The following is a 22534-nucleotide window of genomic DNA, read 5'->3' on the forward strand; positions in this document are numbered from 1 at the left end:
GATGAAATAAGATTTCTTCCTCGACATTGACGATTTGACATAGTTCTATGCAATGTTGAAATACAGAAACCCCTCTTTCTGATCAGTATTATTTTCAACCTGGACTCAATATCAAAAAAAAAAAAAAAAACCTTACTGCTCCTACTATAAATACTGTTCTCATCAAGTACAACATTGATATCTACACTTAACATACACTGCCACCTTCTGGCTGGTGACTGTACAGTACAGAATTGATTTGACCCGGGACAAGTGAAAAACGTTAATACAATAGTAAATAGTCAAAAGCATTGTTCAATGGAGATAACACTGAAAAGACCTTAGATATTCAAAATCAAAGGATAAAAACACTGAAGAATTTATTTTGCCAACACGATATACACTGAACAAAATTATTAATACATGTAAAGTGTTGGTCCCATGTTTCCTGAGCTGAAATAGAAGATCCCTGAAATGCTCCATACACACAAAAAGTGTATTTCTCAAGATTTTGTGCACAATTTTTTTTTACATTCCTGTTAGTGAGCATTTGTCCATTACCAAGATAAACCATTCACTTGGATCATGTTAGGTGTGACATATCAAAAAGCTGATTAAACAGCATGATCATTACACAGGTACACCTTGAGCTGGGGACAAAAGACCACTCTAAAATGTGCCGTTTTGTCACAATGCTACAGATGTATCAAGTTGAGGGCACATGCAATTGGCATGCTGACTGCAGAAGTGTCCACTAGAGCGGTTGTCAGAAAATGTAATGTTCATTTCTCTACCTTAAGCCGCCTCCAACGCCATTTTAGAGAATTTGGCAACCAGCCTCAACCGCAGACCATGTGTATGGCATCGTGTGGGGGAGCGGTTTGCTGATGTCCCTGGATGGGAGACCAGATGCTGCTGGAAGTGGTGTTTGAGGGCCAGTAGGAGGCACTCTTTCCTCTGGTCTAAAAAAAATAAATATCCCAATGCCCCATAGCAGTGATTGGGGACATTGCCCTGTGTAGGGTGTCGTCTTTCGGATGGGACGTTAAACGGGTGTCCTGACTCTCTGAGGTCATTAAAGATCCCATGGCACTTATCGTAAGAGTAGGGGTGTTAACCCCAGTGTCCTGGCTAAATTCCCAATCTGACCCTCAAACCATCACGGTCACCTAATAATCCCCAGTTTACAATTGGCTCATTCATCCCCCTCCTCTCCCCTGTAACTATTCCCCAGGTCGTTGCTGCAAATGAGAACATGTTCTCAGTCAACTTACCTGGTAAAATAACAGATAAAATAAATAAATAAATAAATAAATAAATAAATAAATAAATATCGGTATTCCCAGTCATGTACAATCCATACATTAGGACCAAATTTGTTTATTTAAATAGACTGATTTCCTCATATGAACTGTAACACATTTATTTTTGTTCATTATAGTATGGGTTTCTCGCCATATAAAAACTTAGCTGTTTGATTGCTACCAACTTAACTGAAAAACATTCTGGTAGCTTAATTTAGCACAGGAAGGAACTATTGTCTTCTTCCCTTTCAGTAACTACATGTTAACATTTAGTAATACAGTCATCGCATCAGAGGTAACACTACCTTAATCTACAGCACAGCATCTTTAACTATAGAGAAGTTAAACAAATACAACCCAAGCTTGATAGTCTATTTTTCCACTCAACTTTAATGTTCTTTATCAAAATAAAGATATTCATTAAAATAAAGTCAACAACTTGGCCTCTGAAATCCAATAGAAAATGCTTAAAAAAAATTAAAAAATTAAAAGCTGCTTACAGAAAAACAGAGGATAAGTTCCACTTTATAAAACAGTGATTTTACCTGAATGTAATTTCAAATAGTTTACATATTTTTTGCCTGTGTGTGGAAAACACAAAACAATCCACCTCAACGAACAGTGAAAGACAAGTGGCTTTCAAACCCACAAACGACCGTGTTACCTTTTTTCTAATACAGAAGTTATTCTGTATAGTTGTCAATCATACAGGCAAGGTATGTGTGTGAAGTTAGCCCCTTACTGCTGTGCACAAATACACACTTACATGCATAATACAACCTCCTTGCTGCATGAGAAAGGAGGAATATGGCACATACGTTCTGGCAACAAAGAGCTGGACACGCCTACACAAACAGGCAGGAGCCACACATTCAACAGGTACAGTACATGCATGGCGGTAGGACAAGGGACCATTGATTCTGTAGCCCAATCCAAAAATCAAACCTTAGATCAGGAAGTATTGTATTAGGTGAAGGCAATATGGCAAGAGTTCCACTTGGCTTATCAGAAGGCAAGCTCAGGTAAAGCTTTCACCATTGATTTAACCTATCCAATGCATTCAGATTTCCGAAGTGGCTAGGGTGATTTTGGATCGACCCAAGTGCCTAGGGGTGGGTGGGGGGTTGATTTGGACCTCAATAAATCTCTTCATAGAGGAGAGACGCTCAAGGGATACAACCACAAGAGTACCCTCATTGCCTGAGAGCATTGGGGACATGACCCACCCACATACACACAAATTAGTGCATTTTTGCCCCCAGGAAACAAACCAAACAGCAGCAGCATTAACATCATGAATGAGACAGGATTGACTTAATACACGCTTCACATTATATCAAGTGGTAACAAACGGCAATAAAACAATTTTTTCGTACAAAATTTCCCTCCAATGGAATACCATTAGCTTGTAAAACAAATCAAATACAGGGTATTTATGGTAGTCAGCATATTCTGTCAAAAACCTAATTATGTCATACATATTTATCTTAGAAACCATGCATCTTTTCTCCGCTTTATCACAATCCCCAAAAAATAGGAGCGTGAGGTTCGTCACATATTTTGTTCTCACATGAATAAAATTAGCTGGTTAACGACTAGCTGCTTTGAAACTGTATCTTGCATTTTGAACACCTATGAGATAATATAAAAAAGTAAGAAACTAATTGAAAAGTACTAAAAAGACCTTTGAAATATGGATATAACAACCTTCAGCCAATCCATTAATCCTTATTAAATGCAAGTTTACCACCGCACCATTTAAAGACGTGGTTCTCTTTCTTTAATAGACTAGTCTGGAAACGTGAGCCTGTCTTGTACTTCAGGGCAAAATACCACCGTCCTGAAAAGTCTGAGAATGATACAGGATTCCATTCTCTGCTGAGAAACAAGTCTGGATATTTGCAAAGTAATACAATTGGTGAAAAACTCAACCCACGAAAACATTTTCTGGAATCTTTACTGTAGTGAGAAACAAAGCATTGCCTTGGTCCCCTCATGTCAGTCAGTTTGGTCTGCTTCAAAGAAGTGGGCGGCCGTGTACTTCAGCCGAAAGTCACCTGAAACACACACAGGAGTGTGTCAGTGTCGCGTGCCTAACAAGTAACCTAAAGAAATGTGATGTCCATAGTCTATGCTAGTCTTTCAGATTCAGAGTCAGTCCTATCAAAACATGTTTTAACACTTGGCCTGGGTATTTAATAGAGCTCATTCAGACAATCCAGCTTCAGACATAAAAATGTTGGACAGTGCAAAACACAGTGAACAAAAAAAACAAACACGTTACCAAATAAAGCTTTGCCTTCCTATGCTGAAACTAAGGATGAGGAATCTCTGAGAGACTTCACCTCCTCTCTCTGCCACTAGCCTGGCCAATATTACCTTGCTGCCCGGCGTCCATGGAGGGCTGTTTGCAGTCCTGGGCATAATGCCCGGTTAGCCCACAGTTATAGCAAGAGACGTTGGCACTGCTCTTCATCGTGCCCGTGCCCAGTCCCAACGAGGAGAACATGGGCGTGTAGAAGCTGTTGAAGGGAGCCGCTGCCATCTGCTGCAGGTTGTAACCAGCCTGGGTGACCAGCATGTGGTGGGAGTGGCGTGGAGGTGGCGTGGAGGTGGGGGTGGCCGTGTGAGGTGGAGGGGGGTAGAAAGGTAGCTGGGTGGTGGCGTTGCTCTGGTGTTGGACCTGGCTGCGGTGGCTGGGATATCCAGTGCTGCACATGGATGGGAGGTGGAAGAGAGGGAGGTGGGCATTGCTGAAGACCTGGCGCCCCAGCTGGGGAGGGAAGGAGAAGTTGGGGCTGGGGGCGGTAGAGTGGCTATTACCACAGCTGCCACGGCAACCACAGGAATTGCAGCTCATCTGCTGTTGTTGTGGAGGGAGGGCCTGCTGCTGGGTCTGGGACTGCCCTGCTGCCACCCAAGAGCTGCTGAAGGAGGCACCATCTCCCTGGGCTGTGCTGTGGATGAGGGTCAGGGCTGGGCTGGCCACGGGGCCGGGGGTGTGAGTGGGGATGGCTGGGGGCAGAGTGGCCTGAACCTGGCTGATTGCAGCTGGAGTGGCAGTGGCCACTGAGGAGGGTGTCACGGAGGTAGGGGTGGGTAGGCTGGTGGGCGTAGCCAGGGCTTGGGTCCTGGTGCTAGGGTCAGGGAGAGAGGCTGCTAGGGGTAGGGTGGCGGTGGAGGCTGGGTCAGTGCTGGTGTATGCTGGCCTCAGGGGGCACACGTGGAAGGTCAGGGGGATGACACTGATGGCGCTCATTGGGGGCTGGTGATGGGGGTTAGTACTTCTACTCTCTGGGCTGGTAGGGGTCATATAACACTGGGGCTTTAGGTGAATGCTGGATCCTGCATTGGCTAGCTGAGGTGAGCTCAGGGGGGCAGACACGTGCCTCTGCCTCTCAGGGTCTCCCAGGGAAGCTTGGCTTGGGATGGACTCCTGAGGAACCATGGAGGTGGTCCCAGTCAGTGCCCCATCTGCTGGTGAACAGTCCCCCGGCTGTGGAGTGACCATGACCGTCCTGTCTGGCATGGTTTTCCCATTCTGGACCGTCATTGATAGAGTGTGTACACTCAGGGGACTGCCAGTGTAGGATGTCTCTTCTCTGTAGGGGACAGGGACTATAGCGTGTACAGTAGCTACAACTTCCACCCTGCTGTGATCACTCGCCCTCTTCTCCTGGATGGAGTGGTCTGAGTAACTCTCAGCAGTGTCTGGGGGAGAGAAGCTATCATTAAAAAGACATCTTGAGTTTCAACAGCACTAAAGACTCCGATGTCACGGTCCGGTTTCCCAGAACCAGTTAAAGCCTTGTCCTTGACTAAAATGGAGAATCTCCAATGAAAGTGCTATTTAGTTCAGGACTAGGATTAAACCCCATGAGTTCCCGACAGAAAAGAGAGGGGGGCAGACAGGGTTTAGAGGGGCCACTCACCTCTCTCGTCCTCCAGGTCCTCATTATCCAGGCTCTCATGTGCCTCGTGCTGGGGACTGGAGGGAGTACTGGAGCTATCGGACCACGTGTCTCCATACCTGTTCTGGACCGGCTCTACAGTGGTAAAGGAACACACAACATACATGTTGTTATAATGTTAATTGTCAAGCTGGAAAACAAATAGGGTAGGCTATTGCTACACCCATTGGTTACTTCCTCTTACTGGCACCCTGTCTGGTCATGTGTGTTGACTGTGGTCTGATGAAGCTGCTGGGTATGTAGCCTTTAGCCCCATCACTTCTCCTTCCACCAAGTCTTCTTCTGCTCTTTTTTTCTGGAGTGAAAGCCCATTTCTCATCTGCGTTCTGAAGAGAGAGGAGGTTATTTAACACCCTAAACAGATTCAAATGAGTATTATCGAAACAAAAAATAACAAATGCCAGTCAGCAGTATACAGCACATTGACAGTCCTCCACCGCCAACCTACCAGCGTCTCTAATGGCCAGGCCAGAGAGAGAAAGGAGAGGCCAGTGCGACTGACCTGATGTGGGTCTGGCCTACAGGTCATGATGCCTGGTTTCCTCCTCCTCTGCATCACTCCATTGTGCTCTGCGTGAACAGCAGGCCTCTGGCTCTCACTCTGGCTGCTCTTTGTCATCCGTGTGCTGTAAAGTGAAAGCAGGGATCCTCTTAGTATAACCCATCAGTGCATCAGACACAAGGTCACAAGTCTTGGACTGAACATGTAGAGCTCTTACCCCTGGCCTAGCCTCTTGCTGCTGCACGCCGTCTGATGCCTTAGATGGTGAGAACCTATGTCTGGGTGAGGGAGAGGAGAATGATGAGAGAGAAGTACTAGTGAACTTCAACTACAGGCAACGAATATCTGTCTCTATGAAATAGCCATTTACAAATACGATGTCATTTCAACCCCACAAAGAATGACAGACATGCTAAATAAATCATTACTCTGCCTAAAGACAATATAACTAATACCATACAGCACACACACCATGGTCCTGACTGGATGGCTCAGTGCAGTCTTCTTTAAAGTGCTCAGGTGCCTTACAGGTCTTTCCAGGAGGTACTGTGTTATCTGGGTAGGAGAGACCGGATGGTGAGATATTAGGGAATGTGCGACGAGACCTCCTGCCTACACAACATCACAACTTTTCCACATCTCTAACAAAAGAAATACACTCTTGGTTTATGAATTTCTGTGGTCAATTTGATGCAGCTGTGTAAAACCAACCAGCAATGGATGCTTGAGGAAACTATAATAATTTCACTAAGTCAATTTATAATGGCTGGGGTTTCATGTGGTAAAACAGCCTCCTGGCCCTGCAGCTATGCTGAGAAGTGTTCACTGTGAAGCTGGGTTTATTCTCTAAGCTTGCCATCAAGCAGTGCGTGTCTTATTTCTGGAGGATTTACATGTCCCCTGGTAGCACTACTGAAACATGACTCAGGGCGTTGTCAAAGGAAGTGAAAAATATGGAGTTAGGATGACTGAGAAGATGTTCATTGGTACGATTAGTCATTAGGAACCGACCAGATCAATCCACATACAAATTATTTGAGAAGAGAGAGGGGTAATTGTGCTCCGAGTTCCAAGGTATCCCCAACCAATCATGTGGATGGTTCATGTAGACATGCATTCCTGTAAAGGTCAGTGGAGCATATGATATCTCACCCCCCTGAAGGCTGAGACAGGGGCACAGACACTTACAGTGGCTGCAGTGGGGGAGGAGGAACCTGCAGACCTCTCGTCTCCGCCTGAAGGCTGCTGGGGCTGACAGAAGCATCTCCCTGTCACAGTGGAGAGAGATGGGGGGGGGGGGGGGTTAGAGATATAAATTATACAGAGGGAAAGAGGGAGAGAGAAGGTGACTTGGAAATTGAAATTTCATGTGTACAATCACCTGTTGTATACTAGTACATCAAACAGCAAGGTATGGTTATGGTACACTTTGAGTGGGAAGTCAAAGTGCTGGTGGGGCTTGAATGGGAGTGGAAGGGCAGAAAAAGTGATCCCATCCATATCTGTAAAGGATGGCCAGCGAATCCCTCTGGTAATGACATCATCACCATTGACCTAGATATCATTGCCTGGGTTCTATGGTTCTGACATATGTGAAGCCTGAGGTTCTTCACCATAACTGACAACACTGGAGCTTATGGAAGCGTTGGTGACAACAACTAGAGGGTAGACTACTCTACTTTCTACACAATATTGAGGCTTGAGAGTAAAGCAACATGTAAAAAAGGTAACAGGAAAGTGCTTGAGCTTCAAGTATCATACTTGGTATTCACATCTCAAATTATAAATGAACTTACCACAATTCATTTCAATAGAAAGCTAGCAAAAATAGAGAGACTTTGCAACCATGGAGATGTAAATACTTGCCTATTTATGGAAAATTCCATTGATAAACTATTTGGTCCTATCACAGTTTACTTACTTACATACTAACGGCATTGCCTACTCCAGAGGATTTGTTTTTAAAATCATATGAGCAAAACATATTTCATTCTTTTTGGAATGCTAAGCCAGACAAAATTAAACATGCCTATTTGCATAATGAATATGAGTTTGGGGGGTTAAAATGATTAAATACTAAAGCTTTAAACCTCTCTGTTAAAGCTTCACTCATACATAAGTTATACTTAAACGCAAAATGGTTCTCCAGTAGATTATTAAGAAAAGCTCATCCGTTGTTCAAAATTGCTTTTTTGCTTTCATACAGATTACAACTTCTCGTTTCCAACTAATTGAAAATGAAATTTAGCTTAAGGTATAGCCCTTTCTTAAACAAGCCATACAAAGCTGGTTACAATTTCAGTTTTATCCTCCAGAAAAGATAGAACAAATATTACAACAAATGTTATGGTTAAACTCAAATATATTGATTAATAAGAAAAACATTATTTCATGGTATTATATTTATTAATGACATTATGAATAGAAATGGAGGAGATATGTCACATATGCAGTTATCGAAAATATATGGGAATATCTGCTCAATCCAAATGTACAACTAACTGGATTGCAGCACTACCACAAAAATGGAGGAGGCAAGTGGAAAAGGGAGAAGGTTGGGAACTTGTTTGCCTGCCATATATTAAAGATACAAATTGGCTGAAAGGAATTGGCATAAATAGAAAAATATACCAGTTTCATCTGAGGACAAAACTGTTGACAGCTGCACCATACAGGTTGCAAAATATATGGGAGGAGATTTGATGTACCAATTCCATGGCACATGGTTTATGAATTGGTACAAAAAAACTACACTTGATTCAACACTTAAGAGTTTTTCAATTAAAATGATTATATAAAATTCTTGCCATATATATATATGTATATATATACACACACATACATATACAGTGCCTTGCGAAAGTATTTGGCCCCCTTGAACTTTGCGACCTTTTGCCACATTTCAGGCTTCAAACATAAAGATATAAAACTGTATTTTTTTTGTGAAGAATCAACAACAAGTGGGACACAATTATGAAGTGGAACGACATTTATTGGATATTTCAAACTTTTTTAACAAATCAAAAACTGAAAAATTGGGCGTGCAAAATTATTCAGCCCCCTTAAGTTAATACTTTGTAGCGCCACCTTTTGCTGCGATTACAGCTGTAAGTCGCTTGGGGTATGTCTCTATCAGTTTTGCACATCGAGAGACTGAATTTTTTTCCCATTCCTCCTTGCAAAACAGCTCGAGCTCAGTGAGGTTGGATGGAGAGCATTTGTGAACAGCAGTTTTCAGTTCTTTCCACAGATTCTCGATTGGATTCAGGTTTGGACTTTGACTTGGCCATTCTAACACCTGGATATGTTTATTTTTGAACCATTCCATTGTAGATTTTGCTTTATGTTTTGGATCATTGTCTTGTTGGAAGACAAATCTCCGTCCCAGTCTCAGGTCTTTTGCAGAGTCCATCAGGTTTTCTTCCAGAATGGTCCGGTATTTGGCTCCATCCATCTTCCCATCAATTTTAACCATCTTCCCTGTCCCTGCTGAAGAAAAGCAGGCCCAAACCATGATGCTGCCACCACCATTTTTGACAGTGGGGATGGTGTGTTCAGCTGTGTTGCTTTTACGCCAAACATAACGTTTTGCGTTGTTGCCAAAAAGTTCAATTTTGGTTTCATCTGACCAGAGCACCTTCTTCCACATGTTTGGTGTGTCTCCCAGGTGGCTTGTGGCAAACTTTAAACGACACTTTTTATGGATATCTTTAAGAAATGGCTTTCTTCTTGCCACTCTTCCATAAAGGCCAGATTTGTGCAATATACGACTGATTGTTGTCCTATGGACAGAGTCTCCCACCTCAGCTGTAGATCTCTGCAGTTCATCCAGAGTGATCATGGGCCTCTTGGCTGCATCTCTGATCAGTCTTCTCCTTGTATGAGCTGAAAGTTTAGAGGGACGGCCAGGTCTTGGTAGATTTGCAGTGGTCTGATACTCCTTCCATTTCAATATTATCGCTTGCACAGTGCTCCTTGGGATATTTAAAGCTTGGAAAATCTTTTTGTATCCAAATCCGGCTTTAAACTTCTTCACAACAGTATCTCGGACCTGCCTGGTGTGTTCCTTGTTCTTCATGATGCTCTCTGCGCTTTTAACGGACCTCTGAGACTATCACAGTGCAGGTGCATTTATACGGAGACTTGATTACACACAGGTGGATTGTATTTATCATCATTAGTCATTTAGGTCAACATTGGATCATTCAGAGATCCTCACTGAACTTCTGGAGAGAGTTTGCTGCACTGAAAGTAAAGGGGCTGAATAATTTTGCACGCCCAATTTTTCAGTTTTGATTTGTTAAAAAAGTTTGAAATATCCAATAAATGTCGTTCCACTTCATGATTGTGTCCCACTTGTTGTTGATTCTTCACAAAAAAATACAGTTTTATATCTTTATGTTTGAAGCCTGAAATGTAGCAAAAGGTCGCACAGTTCAAGGGGGCCGAATACTTTCGCAAGGCACTGTATATATATATATATATATATATATATATGGCATACAACAATCTCAGCTCTGTAGATTTTGTTGCAAACAGACAAAATCAATAGATCACTTATTCTGGTATTGCCACTATGTAGCTTGTTTCTGGTCACAGGTTCAGGAATGGGTAAAAAAATAAACAAATCACAACATACACTTAAAATGAACCTTACAAATAGCAGTGTTGGGCGATCTAGAAAGCCATAGACAATCAATAAATAATATAATAATACTCGCAGGAAAGGTTTTCATCTTTAGCTCACAATCTGTGGATAATATACTATTAGAAAGATTAAAAAATGTTGTATAACATCACAGAACAATTGAAAAATACATGGCACATGGAAACCAAACAAGGGCGGTCTATGCTGATAGGTGGGATGGGCTGAGAGGGTGGTCTATGGTGATAGGTGGGATGGGCTGAGAGGGTGGTCTATGGTGATAGGTGGGACGAGATGAGCGTGTCTGAGGGTTGGGATTAAAGAGTTTGTTTGGTAATGTATTGTTGTTATATATAAAAGTACCATGTATGTATATGTAGCAAAAAAGCTGTAAAAAAAACTAGGATAGTTGTCCTCCGAAGAGGTGGTGGAGGGGTAAAAAAATATATATATACACACACACTGCTCAAAAAAATAAAGGGAACACTTAAACAACACAATGTAACTCCAAGTCAATCACACTTCTGTGAAATCAAACTGTCCACTTAGGAAGCAACACTGATTGACAATACAATTCACATGCTGTTGTGCAAATGAAATAGACAACAGGTGGAAATAATAGGCAATTAGCAAGACACCCCCAATAAAGGAGTGGTTCTGCAGGTGGTGACCACAGGCCACTTCTCAGTTCCTATGCTTCCTGGCTGATGTTTTGGTCACTTTTGAATGCTGGCGGTGCTTTCATTCTAGTGGTAGCATGAGACGGAGTCTACAACCCACACAAGTGGCTCAGGTAGTGCAGCTCATCCAGGATGGCACATCAATGCGAGCTGTGGCAAGGTTTGCTGTGTCTGTCAGCGTAGTGTCCAGAGCATGGAGGCGCTACCAGGAGACAGGCCAATACATCAGGAGACGTGGAGGAGGCTGTAGGAGGGCAACAACCCAGCAGCAGGACCGCTACCTCCACCTTTGTGCAAGGAGGAGCAGGAGGAGCACTGCCAGAGCCCTGGAAAATGACCTCCAGCAGGCCACAAATGTGCATGTGTCTGCTCAAATGGTCAGAAACAGACTCCTTGAGGGTGGTATGAGGGCCCAACGTCCACAGGTAGGGGTTGTGCTTACAGCCCAACACCGTGCAGGACGTTTGGCATTTGCCAGAGAACAACAATATTGGCAGATTCGCCACTGGCGCCCTGTGCTCTTCACAGATGAAAGCAGGTTCACACTGAGAACGTGACAGAGTCTGGAGACGCCGTGGAGAACGTTCTGCTGCCTGCAACATCCTCCAGCATGACCGGTTTGGCGGTGGGTCAGTCATGGTGTGGGGTGGCATTTCTTTGGGGGGCCGCACACCTCCATGTGCTCGCCAGAGGTAGCCTGACTGCCATTAGGTACCGAGATGAGATCCTCAGACCCCTTGTGAGACCATATGCTGGTGCGGATGGCCCTGGGTTCCTCCTAATGCAAGACAATGCTAGACCTCATGTGGCTGGAGTGTGTCAGCAGTTCCTGTAAGAGGAAGGCATTGATGCTATGGACTGGCCCGCCCGTTCCCCAGACCTGAATCCAATTGAGCACATCTGGGACATCACGCTCCATCCACGCTCCGTCTCGCTCCATCCACCAATTCCACGTTGCACCACAGACTGTCCAGGAGTTGGTGGATGCTTTAGTCCAGGTCTGGGAGGAGATCCCTCAGGAGACCATCCGCCACCTCATCAGGAGCATGCCCAGGCATTGTAGGGAGGTCATACAGGCACATGGAGGTCACACACTACTGAGCCTCATTTTGACTTGTTTTAAGGACATTACATCAAAGTTGGATCAGCCTGTAGTGTGGTTTTCCACTTTAATTTTGAGTGTGACTCCAAATCCAGACCTCCATGAGTTGATAAATTTGATTTCCATTGGTAATTTGTGTGATTTTGTTGTCAGCACATTCAACTATGTAAAGAAAAAAGTATTTAATAAGAATATTTCATTCATTCAGATCTGGGATGTGTTATTTTAGTGTTCCCTTTATTTTTTAGAGCAGTGTATATTTTTGTATTGACATTATAAAAACCCTGTTGAGATTTCCAATTACGCTTTGTGCTGCTCTGAGCTTAATGATCAAACAAAGACAAAAACAAAGACAAACAAACTCACTGTAGTGTCCTCTCCAGGTCCCTGGGCTCATACTGCTCTTCCTGGGCCAGTAACCTCACCAGGCCCTTCTCAAAGGGCTCAGTGGACCTCTGTATGGGGTTCAGGGAATCACGAGCGGTTATCATATACATTCATACAGTGGCAAGAAAAAGCACGTGAACACTTTGGAATTACCTGGATTTTTGCATACATTTTTCATCAAATTTGATCTGATCTTCATCTAAGTCACAACAATAGACAAACATAGTGTGCTTACACTAATAACACAAATTATTGTATTTTTCTTGTCTATATTGAATACAAGGCAGCAGGTAGCCTAGTGGTTAGAGAGTTGGGCCAGTAACCAAAAGGTTGCTAGATCGAATACCCGAGCTGACAAGGTAGAAATCTGTCGTTCTGCCCCTGAACAAGGCAGTTAACCACCTGCTCCTAAGCCGTCATTGTAAAAAATAATTTGTTCTTAACTGACTTGCCAAGTTAAATACAGGTTTTATTTTTTTTTATTCAACATTCAGTGTAGGTTGGGAAAAGTATGTGAACCCCTAGGCTAATGACTTCTCCAAAAGCTAATTGGAGTCAGGAGTCAGTTAACCTGGAGTCCAATCAATGAGACAAGATTAGAGATGTTGGTTAGAGCTGCCCTGCCCTATAAAAAAACTCAACATTTGAGTTTCCTATTCACAAGAAGCATTGCCTGATGTGAACCATGCCTCAAACAAAAGACATCTCAGAAGAACTAAGATTAAGAATTGTTGATTTGCATAAAGCTGGAAAGGGTTACAAAAGTATCTCTAAAAGCCTTGATGTTCATCAGTCCACGGTAAGACAAATTGTGTATAAAATGGAGAAAGTTCAGCACTGTTGCTACTCTCCCTAGGAGTGGCCGTCCTGCAACGATGGCTGCAAGAGCACAGCGCAGAATGCTCAATGAGGTTAAGAAGAATCGTAGAGTGTCAGCTAAAGACTTACAGAAATCTCTAACATGCTAACATCTCTGTTGATGAGTTTACGATACGTAAAACACTAAACAAGAATGGTGTTCATGGGAGGACACCATGGAAGAAGCCACTGCTGTCCAAAAAAAACATTGCTGCACGTCTGAAGTTTGCAAAAGTGCACCTGGATGTTCCACAGCGCTACTGGCAAAATATTCTGTGGTGAGATTAAACTAAAGTTGTGTTGTTTGGAAGGAACACACAACACTATGTGTGGAGAAAAAAAAAGGCACAGCACACCAACGTCAAAACCTCATCCCAACTGTAAAGTATGGTGGAGGGAGCATCATGGTTTGGGGATGCTTTGCTGCCTCAAGGCCAGGACAGCTTTCTATAGTCGACGGAAAAATGAATTCCCAAGTTTATCAAGACATTTTGCAGGAGAATGTTAGGCTATCTGTCCGCCAATTGAAGCTCAACAGAAGTTGGGTGATGCAACAAGACAACCGAAAACACAGAAGTTAAATCAACAACAGAATGGCAGAATGGCTTCAACAGAAGAAAATACACCTTCTGGAGTGGCCCAGTCAGAGTCCTGACTTCAACCCGATTGAGATGCTGTGGCATGCCCTCAAGAGAGCGGTTCACGCCAGACATACCAAGAATATTGTGGAACTGAAACAGTTTTGTAAAGAGGAATGGTCCAAAATTCCTCCTGACCGTTGTGCAGGTCTGATCCATAACTACAGAAAACGTTTGGTTGAGCTTATTGCTACCAAAAGGCGGGTCAACCAGTTATTAAATCCAAGGGTTCCCATACTTTAAGCTAGACGAAGAAATACATTTGAATACAGAAAGTCACAGTATTAGCATTAGTTCTATTAGCATGCACACAGAGCATTCAGTGACTAGAAAACACATGACAACATTTGGAAAGTAAAACAGCATCTGGGTTGACCTTTATAAGACAACATTTAGAGACCTCTCTGTACAAATGGAGGAGTGTGTGATTTCATTTCTCCTGACATTAAATCCAGTATATTCTAGGCCTATAATCTATTGATGGGGATGTGTTTTTTCTCTTGTACCTTGGACAGGAAGTCGCCCAGCTCATGGTGAGTCTTGGTCACTGTGGTCCATGTTGAGTCAGACCACTGGACCTAGAAGAGGGGAAGAGAAGGAGACAACATCACATCATAAGTATGCTTTACTAAACACACATCCGATACATTGCTTTTGACAGCATGATGCAATAGAGTACCACTGTATGAGTTATAATACCCATTAAACCTAGCGGTCAAATATGGAAATGGCTCCAATCATAAATTTTTTCCCATAGTGGATTTTAGAACCACTTAAAGTAAAGTTTCATGTAGGCTTACCCTGGCGTGACTTTTTCATAGGCGTGTAAATCTCTCTCAGACAAGGTCACTTTTATCAATGTACTCGGCTCTATTTACTCTCAGATTTGGAAATACTAATTAGCATCAAAGTAGACTATGCAAAACTACAAATCCCTACAAGCTCTTGCATGTAATCTCTAGCTGACACTTTTGCTAAGAGGTATTGTGTCAATTTAAAAACAGCTCTTTCACGGACTGGCATTCTCTACTCTACCCTGTCCATCACAGAGTAACAATATTTTTGGTTATGGAAAAGATATTTCCCAGCAGTTTAGATGGTACAATGATTCTCTACACTATACTTGCTTGTTTGATCACATAAACGGAAATCAGGCAAACTATTAGAATTTTAGCAACCAGGAACTGGCTGAGGGATTTCTGCATAGTGCATCTTCAAAACTTTTTTTTGTTTTTGCCCCATGGCAAAATGTGTATAATTGCAAGAAATTCACTTAAAAAAAAGAAGAAGCTAAATGTCTCTGCAGCCAACAAGGGCCTCAAAAATGTTTTGGTGCCCCCGGACCCCCCTAGCTAAATTCTAGGGGAAACAGTTCAAATGGCTGAGTGGAGTCCCCAAACAGCACCCTATTCCATCTTCATCATGATCCCTGATCTGACAAAGGTGAATGCAAAAGCACTCACAACTTGAAGTGGGATATGACAAATCTGTTGCTCTTTGTCAAATTCAAATTTAACAAGCCAGAACAGTAAGGCCGGACAAAGTTTAATTTGTCGGATGCCCCACCTTACTTTTCTCTACACACCGAAAAAAAAAAAATATATATATATAGATATATCAGATGTGTTATTTTTTGGCCAATATATGCGGCTCTTTGTTTATAATGCACTGTCTGCTCTCCCTTGAGGCTTTCCCAAGTTGATGCCCAAGAGACCGAACAGCCTCAGATCACACGCTCGGATCATGTTCAAACCTGGGATTGGACAGTGAAACACACACTCGCACCTGCAGGCGACATGCAGATGTTTCATTTCTCTCTCATGCAGTCATGACTGAAGTCTGCGCAAATTCCTACTATTTGTGTGTCCAGGTTAAACGTGGGACGTCCCTCATTATAAACAAACAGTCGGTTGAATGAATGGTTATTGTATCATTTTCAGATCTATTAGAAGCGATTAAAAGACGAAACAACAATGTAATTTAACCAATAGACTGGACAGAGATCAGGACATTCATCAGCAAAGATGTAGTGCCAGCTGATAGTATGTTGGACAACCAACTTGAACTCAAAATTATTTATGAAATCAAAATGTGTCAGCTGTATGGTGATTTATGATTCATAACTTACACTTTACCGGTACTACCAGTAGTAGTAGGCCAACCGATAACACCACGACGGAATGCGTTTGAAGTGATGATGTGCCGCCGAAAACAGCTAGCATGTCCGGCAAAGTGCTGTACATCACCAGTGGCACGCACTGTGAGAGGTAGCCTAGGCATAGTAAACAGACTCTCACAGCATTGTTTTACACAAAACTCTGTAGGCCTCAGCACAGCCCTAGTTGTACAGGGTACTCTCACAACACCATGAAGAGTAGCCTGGACATCTGGGGCAGGCCTAGAGTAGACAGAGTGACGTGCATCCTGTGCTGAAGATCATGTTCTGGTCTCTTTAACATACTAATACACCATGCCCAGCGGAGCAGATGGCACTGCCCAGCAAGCCACCCCTCTCTCTAGTGTGTGTTTCTAGCACTGGCTGGCAACAACATTTTATCACTGTCCCCTTCCACATTTCAGCCAAGAGCGTGCCAGTTGATTTCTAACACAGTGCCTCTTAACTGCATCCTTTTCAAGTAGGCTATAAGACAGTAGGGTTCAATAACATATTAAACCCTTCTACTTCTCTACCACCCGTAAAAACTGGAAAGCGAGGTTCTATCTATGCCCTGTTGGACACAATCCCCTCGACTGAGACATGTCTTTCCCATAGACCAAGGGAAAAATAAAAATCCCTCACTTCCATCATAGATAGGCCATCATCATCTAGCCTAGACATTCATATCAGTGACACACCTCCACACAGGTCACACTAGTGCACACTCAGTACCACTGTCTCTGTAGAGCAGACTAAGCAGAAAAATTAAATGAATTATTATTTTGCATCACGACACAAAATGCATCATACAGGGATCATTTCTGTATTTTGAAAGTCATACATCTTAAACTTGATTGGTGACATGCAGAAATGGATGAATGAAACAAATACCAAAATATAGTTTGTGTCCTTTTCCTTTAACTGATGTTATTCAGAAGTCTCAATACAGCCCATCTTGCTATCCACATAACATAGATCTGATTTGAACCGTTTAGTTTGTTCTAGCTACTCAACAAGCTACATGACTAGTCCACAGATAAGGACAACTTTGGTCAGATGTTAGTCTATTTTATTACTACTACCGCTATCTGAGCGAAAGCAGTCAAGATGACCCCTCATCATTTCAGTGCTGTAAAATCCTGGAGCTAACCTCAAGTCCTTCAAACCTCTAGTCTAAATTGAAGACCGTACGTTTTTACAGGCTGATATGCCGCCGCCGCAGGCTTGTAAAAACAGTCACGGCAGATGTTTTGGCGTGGCAAACGAGCTAGGACATATTTCCACCAGATTGTGTTCTCATGCAACGGAGGACAGCATGCGATTAGGTGGGCGCAATCCTTCCTGCTGTCCTATTTAACCTGGCTCTCTCTCTGTCTTGCTCTCATCCTTAGCACAGTCCTGCCTGTCATAATGATGCCTGGCCATACAGTCCTGACTGTTGATTTTTATTTTACCTTTATTTAACTAAGCAAGTCAGTTAAGAACAATTTCTTATTTACAATGACGGCCTATCCCGGCCAAACCCTAATGCGGACGACGCTGGGCCAATTGATTAAGGGACAGGCAAAGTCTTAGATCTCTGCCTGTCCAGATGTTGTAAGAGAATGTTGCATGATGAATGGGAGGTAGCACAAAGTAATCTGGTGGCCCACCATATATGCACCTAATAAAACATAAAGTATATCTAGATCCTTCAGCAGGTATGCCTCAAAATGTAGAAGAATAAAATACACAGGAAAATAACATACCAAGGCACAGAGTCCAAACATGAACCTACAGTACATACCTCAATACTGTATTCACTGTTTACTCGGTTCCAAGATATCGTCTTTAGCACAATCTTGTCAATGTGAACTTCTGCAAGAAGAGAGAAGACCAGGGTTATTTTCTTGAGTATTTAATTGCTGTTCACCCATACCCCTGCACTCCCCTCCCCAGATAGTATATGAACATGTCATAAGCAATGGAAATTATCTTTAAAATTACCTGCAAAATATTCTCTCAGCCTCATGGCAAAATGTGTAAAATAGCATGAGATTAGCTATAAAACTGACATTTTGGGGTCCTGAGCTTCAGATTGCCAATGTGGCATAAAATATTGCATGAACAAAAAAAACAAACATTTTGCAAATGTTTCTCTTTGCCCCATGACATAAATGTGTAGAATTGCAGGAAGTTATCAATTTTCCACAAAACTGCAGTATGCCACTGTGTTCATCTAAATGTAATTTCGATTACTGTTCAAAATACAGATAATTTAAAATATATCCTGTCTATTGTATCATATCTGATAGTTTGGGTCTCGTTTCACCTCAAATGCACTAGGCTAAAATACATCTTGCTTTGAACACTCCTCTCAACATGGGAATGAGAGACCTCAGAGGACACAATGACAAACCGGATTGAGACTACCTTCTCTCTGGGATGATGTCCTGTTGGGGAGTTGATTGGGAATACAGCAGGCCGACTGACCCTTGTCAGTGCTCCTGGGGCTGAGATCCTCCCTTCGAAGGGCATGCTGCTTCTGCTGCAACCAGGAAAGTGAAGAGATTGATGGTTTAGTATGCATTTGTGCTTTCTCCCCCAATCAAGTTTCAATGTCACATGCACAAGTACAGTCAAATACCTTTCAAACAACTGCCCCCTTACAGCACTGAACAACTGGAACCAATACTAATTTTCTCCTCTCCGCATGCTTTGAGAATAACTCTCTTTTCAGTTTCATTTCTATTCATAAATCATCTCCATTTGGATTAGAAATACTGCCAATCCACAGGAAAGTGTAGGCTAACTAACTGTCTGAATGAGACAAGTCATTATGCTGAGAGCCAGCCAAGACAAGCCATTATGCTGAGAGCCAGTTTACAATTGGATCATTCATCCCCCTCCTCTCCCCTGTAACTATTCCCCAGGTCGTTGCTGCAAATGAGAACATGTTCTCAGTCAACTTACCTGGTAAAATAACAGATAAATAAAAAGACGGAATTACAGAATGTCCCTGTAAGAGAGCAGTCAGCCAGCCAGACATGAGTAAGAGGGTGTGTCTCATTAAAACGCTTGGCTTTTTCACTGGATCACAGAGAGAGAGAGAGAGGTTTCTCCAACACAATGCAAAGTTAGATCACAATGCAATCATAAACAAGAATGCTGGGTGTTCCCATTCATATAGGCTACTGTAGCTAGCTGCTGTGGACAAGATGACAGAAGACACAGTAGCCATGGCCAGAATGTCTGCTAAAGCCAGATAAACTCTCTCTCTATTCTCCTGGTGCACAAGGGGCAATTCCATGGTAACGGAATTACAGTGTCAGATGTTTCACTTTAAAATGTATACCAAACCAACACCATTGATTTGAACATTTAACCAACAATACAACTCTATGCACAAGGACTACTTTTGACAATTTCCACTGACCATTTTACAAAAACACATTTACAGAAAGAACTGTGATACAAAGTTTGGTAACAGAATAACAGAGGGATATTTTACTGCAATTCTGTTAACAAACTTTGCATCTGCACAGTTTTCCAGTAAATGTTTTTGTTTTACTGTGTAAATTGTTCAAATTAGTCATTGCGCATAGAGTTGTATGGTTTGTGAAACTTTGAAATCAATGTTTTTTGTTTGGCATACATTTTAAATTGAAAAATCGGAGTCTCAGCATAATTCCATTAATGTGGAATTGCCCTAAGGCAAATTGAGAAAGTGATCTTCATTCAAAGTCTATGGTGTCTGTCCTTTTGTGACAGCGCAATGAACTCAGTCTGTAGTCATATGGCCATGGCATTCACGACTGTTCTTGGAAATTAAACAGTGCTTTGCATTACTACTTGGCATGAAAGGGTTGAACCTCTTTACTGACCCCACAAGCCAGTACATGTTATTACAGCATATTCCTACATCAATTATTTGGCCCCAATTTACCAGAAATAAATTGCTACATTATGCCATCTAAACTAAGATGGCTGAAATTGAGAATATTTGATTCTATATAGAGACTTTGATTAAAACGTCATCTGTTCATTCCTATGGCTAAGGTGGCCAGTAACATTTTAGAAAAAGGGGTGATCCTTGTTTAATAATACATATAGTTCATTCTTGTCAAAGTAATTCTCGAGAAAGTCTTATTGAGGCCCCCAGGGGATGCATCTCAATAGTCACAGTACCAGTGCCTTCACTGGCTTTCTTGTCGTTTCCTCACCTGTAATGATCTAATGACACTGGATAGTAAATATGGTGGAAGCCAATCAGAGGAGTTAGCTACTTTCACCTGCCCTGTGACCATAAGGAGTGAGGTAAGTAAGAAGCTAATCTAAGGAGAGGTGGTAAAATGAGGAAGAAACAAATTCAACTCTTGAGCTGCACTTCAGTCAATCACGGGAATACGCCGTAACCCGGAGACTATAAACTCTAAATACAAGACAGCCCCTCCTCCCACGGTCCCAAATAGTACGAGTTTGTTTACAATGGCGGTCACTATAAACATGCCACTGTCAAGTGGTGTTTACCTGGAAACTCATGCGTTTGTGGCAATCCATTCTCTCCTCTAAGACCAGTTCCACATTATCCAACTGGTGTCTGACAGTATCCCTCTGGTAAAAAGGGAACGCAGGGTGTAGTGAGGCCATGGTGAAAAGCAGCGCCAAGTGCTCCAGGGAACCCGACTCTGCCTCCAGTGGAGTCCCGCTGGGATGCACAGATCTCCCAGACTCAATTCCACCCTCGCGAGGGCAATGTTGATCAGGTACATTCTGAGTGTTCCCACCACGTGGAGATAAAGGAACGCCATGATAAGTATTTAAGTACAGCGCTGGGTCTATATGGCTCAAAGCACGATACAGTGTGTCCGCACATTCTCTGTTTCCAGATCGCAAAAGTGACAGGTAGACAAGTAGTTTGGAACGCACAACAGGGTCGCTAACGTCCTTAAGGAAGGCCAAGTCAGTTTGACAGTTTGCTGTTATCTCAAAGTCCCGGAAAACGTGGACATCTTTCCGTGCAAGATCCTCAAGACATGATCCCAAAAAGCGAATCTCAAGTGGTTGACACATATGAAGTAGTCCGTACATAAACTCTATCCGCTTCGCTGGGCTGAGGTGCAAGCCGAACCACTCAAACACAGCCTTCTTGTCAATTTGCCACTGGCGATCTGACTCCCCCGTTGAATGTTTGAACCTCACACTACAATATGGAACCGAATCAATAGTGTGACTGCTGCAATCGGTATTTTCCTGCTCGTCTTCGACGGTATGGTCTCCTTCCGCCGTTCGAATGGGAATCTTAATTTTCAGCATGATCAACTCTTCGGCAGGACTTGTTAGCAATTATCAATTCATTCAAATGTGTCAGAACTTTACATAATCGTTCAGTACTCATCCGTACACCGCAGCCGAGTGGTTATGTGATATTCGACGGAAATTACTGCGATTATAGCTGGCTCAGTAACAAATTTTCAAGACTAGTATTCTGCCAGCAGCACAAACGATGACGTCACGTTGTACCTTATTAAAAACCTTCAGATTAAAGGCCCTCATTTCTAAACATTACAATGTGGCTCATTATACTGATTCAAAATATAAACAATATGCAACAATTTCAAAGATATTGCTGAGTTACAGTTCATATAAGGAAATCAGTCAATTCAAATAAATAAATGAGGGCCTAATCTATGGATTTCACATGACTGGGCAGGGGCCCAGCCATGGGTGGGCCAGGCTGACCCACTGGGGAGCCAGCTGCATCCAATCAGAATTCCTTTTTTCCTGCAAAAGGGCTTTATTACAGACAGAAATACTCCTGAGCACCCACCTACCTCCGTGTCTGACAAGCCCACAGGTGAAGAAGCCGGATGTGGAGTTCCTGGGCTGGCATGGTAATACGTGGTCTGCGGTTGTGAGGCCGGTTGGATGTACTGCCAAATTATCTAAAACGAACTTGGAGGCCGCTTATGGTAGAGAAATTAACGTTCAATTCTCTGGCAACAGCTCTGGTGGACATTCCTGCAGTCATTATGCCAATTGCACACTCCTGTTTTTCTTAACTTCTTAAATAATTGTTGGTTAAGGGCTTGTAAGTAATAATTTCACTGTAAGGTCTACAACTGTTGTATTCGGTGCATGTGACAAATACAATTTGAATTGATTTGTGGCATTGTGTTGTCACAAAACTGCACATTTTAGAGTGGCCTTTTATTGTACCCAGCACAAGGTGCACCTGTGTAATGATCATGCTGTTTAATCAGCTTCTTGATATGCCACACATGTCAGCTGGATGGATTATCTTAACAAAGGATAAAATGCTCACTAACAG

At 42.6% G+C, this 22534-nt stretch overlaps 1 protein-coding gene across 1 annotated transcript; it reads right to left on the reverse strand.

The window, feature by feature from the left end:
- Positions 1–1653: 1653 nt before the first annotated feature.
- Positions 1654–21637, reverse strand: LOC139386975 (zinc finger CCHC domain-containing protein 2-like). The gene is made up of 13 exons (XM_071132896.1): positions 20734–21637; positions 18637–18751; positions 18011–18081; positions 14573–14644; positions 12550–12638; positions 6945–7024; positions 6228–6311; positions 5974–6034; positions 5757–5880; positions 5439–5580; positions 5216–5329; positions 3663–4994; positions 1654–3340 (listed from the first exon to the last, which is right to left on the reverse strand). Exons 1-13 carry the CDS (start codon positions 21517–21519, stop codon positions 3282–3284), a joined length of 3129 nt encoding a protein of 1042 aa, XP_070988997.1. The 5' UTR covers positions 21520–21637; the 3' UTR covers positions 1654–3281.
- Positions 21638–22534: the final 897 nt, after the last annotated feature.

Source organism: Oncorhynchus clarkii, chromosome 28 (genome assembly GCF_045791955.1).
Source record: "Oncorhynchus clarkii lewisi isolate Uvic-CL-2024 chromosome 28, UVic_Ocla_1.0, whole genome shotgun sequence".
NCBI lineage: Eukaryota > Metazoa > Chordata > Actinopteri > Salmoniformes > Salmonidae > Oncorhynchus > Oncorhynchus clarkii.